Below are 4,288 nucleotides of genomic sequence, written 5' to 3'. Positions count from 1 at the left end.
TGGATGGATGGATGGATGGATGGATGGATGGATGGATGGAAATGATAAATTTATAATAGAAATGAAGATTGTTTTTAACTTTGGAATTGTTGAATTTTAGTGTTTTTAATTCCTGTGTGTTTTATTTTGTCATTTTGTAATGCTTGTAAAATGTTGTTATTGAGACTGCTGGTTTGAATTTTTATATTGTGAATTTGTTTTTATCTTAGGAATTTTATTATGTTTGTATTATGTATGTTGGTAAAAGCGTGATGTAATTTCTATGTTTTTGGTGTGGACCCCAGAAAGAATAGTCTCTACTATGATAGAAACTAATGGGGATTCTTAAATAACCAAAAAACAAATGTCACATCCAAGTTATCATTTGAAGCCGAGGATGCAGGGAGATATTACTTTTACAGATTTTTGTGTTGACTAATGCTGATCAGAAGATATGAAGACCGTTTGAGTTTCATTAAAATCTGTCAAGTGGTTCATGAGAAATTTTACCGGTGTCAGACTTACAACGTGTTTCTTGTAAGTTCTTAAAACCTGCTGAGTGTTGGAGCAGGAGCACTTGTGGATGGGTCCTTCCCATGTACCAACCAAATAGATGCTGGGGTCCTGCAGAAACACAGTGTCACACAGGAGAGAGGGCTAATCCAGGCTGAACACTAAAACTGCATGTCAAGTCTTTGTGGCACCACAACTGGACTTGGTTCAGTGTTCAGTATTTGACAAAAGTCTGCAGCAACTTACTGTGGGGTGAAAGTCAAAACACAGCCCAGGAGTCAGAGCAGAAAACACACATCCTGTTGTTGTTTCTGTTGTGTTCACTCCATCCTTCCTCTTTGTTTGGTTGATCCTCTTCAGCTCCATCAGCTCTACAGAAAAAAAACATTAGAATATTAGTGAACGCCTCGAGGTGAAAAGTCATCATGGTGTTGGATTAACAGCCACAAATCATGACGCGCTCATGCTTCCTCATCTGTTAGATCAGTAGCTCTCAAACTACGTCACTGTATGTTTTTTTTTCCTGTGTGTCTGATTTTTCTTTTTTTTTGCTGTTTTAGATCTTGGGAGTTAAACAATATTCACATTAAAAGACATATATTTGTTTTTCCCAACAAGATGTAATTCAATCTGTTATTGGTCAAATAATTAGAGTTAAAAAATATTCTGGGCGTCTTTTGACAAGGATTGGAAGTTTGACTAAACAAGACTGTAGTAAAGGCCAGCTTTTATCAGTTACACAGTAAGCCTTTTTTAAACTGACCTGGAAAAGGCCATGTAGTGAAATTGTATGTGTGTTATGCTTTTATAATCTGCTAATAATTGCTTTAGGCTTAAGTTCATGCACAGGACAAAGAGTACACACTGTTTATAAAATTTCATGCAGTTATCAGAGTTTTTTTCTGCGGACAAATGTCTGTTTGTTCAACACACACACACACACAAATATAAACTTCAATGTCCGACCCGAACTCTTCTCAGCTGAATTCAGTCCTGCACATTGTTCTGCTCCAATCTCTATCACCACTGCCTTCAGGTGCTTCAATTCTCTGTTGTCCACTGACAATTCATCCTTCCATTTATTTTACATAATAAATTGGACTGTCTTTTTAACATTTTGATCGCTGTTATTTTGATTAATTTTGAAACGTGATGTGAATAATACACCTCAAACAATTCACTCGTTTTTTTTTTTTTTTTTTTTACTGTAAGCTTTTTTTTATTTATTATCTTTGAAATATATGCATGAGTTCTGACACATTAGCAGTTGTGGGCTCTGCAGAGCTGTCTGGAGACGCTTCTGTGCGTAAAACGTGCACTGTCTGCAGGGCGCACAGCTGAGCAGGTGAAGCTGACACCCCACCCACGTCAAAAATTCCAGTAAATACAATGAGTGGATAGTGCTATGATTGTGCTTGTTTGTGCTGCTTTGGTTTCTGAGACACAGCTGAAGGTGGATGAAGACGCTTCATCCCCGCGGGACATGCAATCAGCGTCTCTGCTGGCAGCAGCGTGTGCACGAGCTGTTGCACCTGCTGCAGCAGTAATATCCACACCAGAGACATGGACAACATCTCCTGTCGTTGTATTCTTAATAAATAATCAAAATAAAAATGCGCAATGACTTTGAACTTTTATGGGCGGAGATATGAGCTGACGGATCCGAACGAACAGTTGCCGGAATGCACACAGTGAAAATGAGGGAGTTCCCGGATCTTGTTCCGGCAGGATCCAGCTCAAATTAACCACTGCTAATGACCCTCTAGCATTTTTTTTGTATTGTTCCTAAAATCCGTTTTATTTTTTGTATTACTGTGATGGACTTGGACATGTCCAGGGTGTACTTGGTAACAAGTTTTACCTTCTTCACCAAATTTTTTCCATCATTCAACACCGACCATGGACTCTACATTTTCTGCTAAAATGCAGTACTGTTTAGCATCTGTACAAAAGACTGTTATTTGATTGTTTTTTTGTCCTGGGATTTACTATGTTTGTAGTTTAGGATTGTTTTTTGTAGTTCTTATTTCTGTCACTTGGTTCCACCACTAGTCGACCAATAAAGGGTGATCTTGTCCATTATTCAGAGAGTTATGACATGAAACAGACATGTTTGGTTAATTTCATTACCTGTGTGCATCTATTGGAAGTAAGTAACAATTTTTTTTGCTCTATTCTTGTCCTGTATAAGCTCAAAGCTGTATTTGACAAAGTTATGTTAATAATAATAATAATAATACTTTATTTATAAAGCCCTTTAAAACAACCGCAGCTGCCACAAAGTGCTGTACATATAAAATCAAGAATATTTAAACACATAAAACAGTTGTTAAAACATTAAGATCACTAAAAATAATAAAAACAGTGCATAGCAAAATTAAGTTAAGTGCAATGATTGTTTGAGGCCTTTTTCTGAGTATTTTGTAGAAGCTAACTGCTAGCCACCTAGCATTACTTATTTGAGGCCTATAGGCCTAGGCTTGTGTATATGCTGCAGTTCATGTCTGTGGCTTATATTTTCCAACTGCAATGCTGTACATTGTTGTGTGATGTATACTTTATGTTGATTTAAGAACTGGTAAATGTGATAGTTATTTTATGTGCATTTAGGCTGTACATTTCCATTGCTAATTATCAACCAGGTCTTAGTTATGTTTATTCCCATGTGGACATTTAAGTTGCATTGTAATATGAAGAGTTCTCATAAACTAGTACTTATAATTTATATTTTGTTTATTCTCTTGTAGTAAACCACACACACACACACACACACACCCACACACACACACACACACACACAAACACACACTCAACCACAATGGAGTGATAATGTTTGTTTTCAAGCCTAAATAAAGACCAGTTCAAGTTAAACCCAGAACCTGGACATTATCTTTTTTTAACTCAACTCACCTGGACATATATAATTGCTGTCCTGACCTGACACCCCGAAGTGATTGCTAATACTCATATAAACCAGTTACAGTCCTCATTACAATTTATGGTCCTTCGAGCTGGATTGAGCAACCACAACAGTCAATATGCCCAGGCCATATGAGAGAGATACAAGAGATGTTGACTGGCTACAGAGATCAAGCACCCGCCATCATATCTTCAAGACTAAGAGGTCCACTACAATCCAAGGCAGCACCTTCCAACTGATGAGTTGGCATCGTCATCTAAAGTATTCAGATGTCTTCACAATATGAGAGAAGAAAATGACCAACAACACAGAGATGTCCAGCATCTTACAAACATGATCCAAAAATCTCAGGTCTCACAACCCCAATCACGGTCCAAATGCAGAGAAGAGGACACATCCATTATACCAAAACCTGCAAGTAAGCTGATGGCATCTAGTGGTCATTGAGTGGTGGGTGGTTGTGGCAAAGTGCTTAGAGCAGTTGTCCTCCAATGCAAGAGATGGGGGTTCAAATCTACCAGCGGTCACATGCCGAAGTTTCCCTGAGCAAGACACTGAACCCCTCATTGCCTTCGATGTGTGTCCCATCGATGTATGAATGTGATAAAGCACTGACTAGTCTCTTTAGAATGATTTGTTCAATTGGCTTTGTAGAGATCTATTAGAGTGCTGTATAAATTGTCAGGATTTGTTGGACAGGAACGAACCCAATTGTGCAGACAGGACTCAACTCGGCAGATTACAAAAATAAGTATTTTAATAGTAAATAAAGAACAAAATAATAGCTGACGTGGCAGCAAGACTTACATGAAAACGGATGGCTCAAAGGGAAACTCAGGGAGGACTCAGGAAAGCTCAGGGGAGACGCAGGAGAAC

At 38.2% G+C, this 4,288-nt stretch overlaps 1 protein-coding gene across 1 annotated transcript in view; it reads right to left on the bottom strand.

Moving 5' to 3' along the window:
- Positions 1-4,288, bottom strand: part of dnai4 (dynein axonemal intermediate chain 4) — a 196,453-nt gene that overhangs the window by 31,895 nt on the left and 160,270 nt on the right. Inside the window, exons 11-12 of the mRNA XM_037681975.1 lie at positions 739-863; positions 505-603 (exon numbers count right to left, since the gene is read on the bottom strand). Of these exons, the coding sequence (XP_037537903.1) occupies positions 505-603; positions 739-863 (224 nt within the window). The remainder of the gene's footprint in view (positions 1-504; positions 604-738; positions 864-4,288) is intronic.

The sequence above is a fragment of the Nematolebias whitei genome, chromosome 9 (genome assembly GCF_014905685.2).
Source record: "Nematolebias whitei isolate Nwh7 chromosome 9, NemWhi1, whole genome shotgun sequence".
Classification (NCBI taxonomy): Eukaryota; Metazoa; Chordata; class Actinopteri; order Cyprinodontiformes; family Rivulidae; genus Nematolebias; species Nematolebias whitei.
Note: the sequence above shows the minus strand (reverse complement) of the source record. Positions and strands in the feature narration are given on the sequence as shown.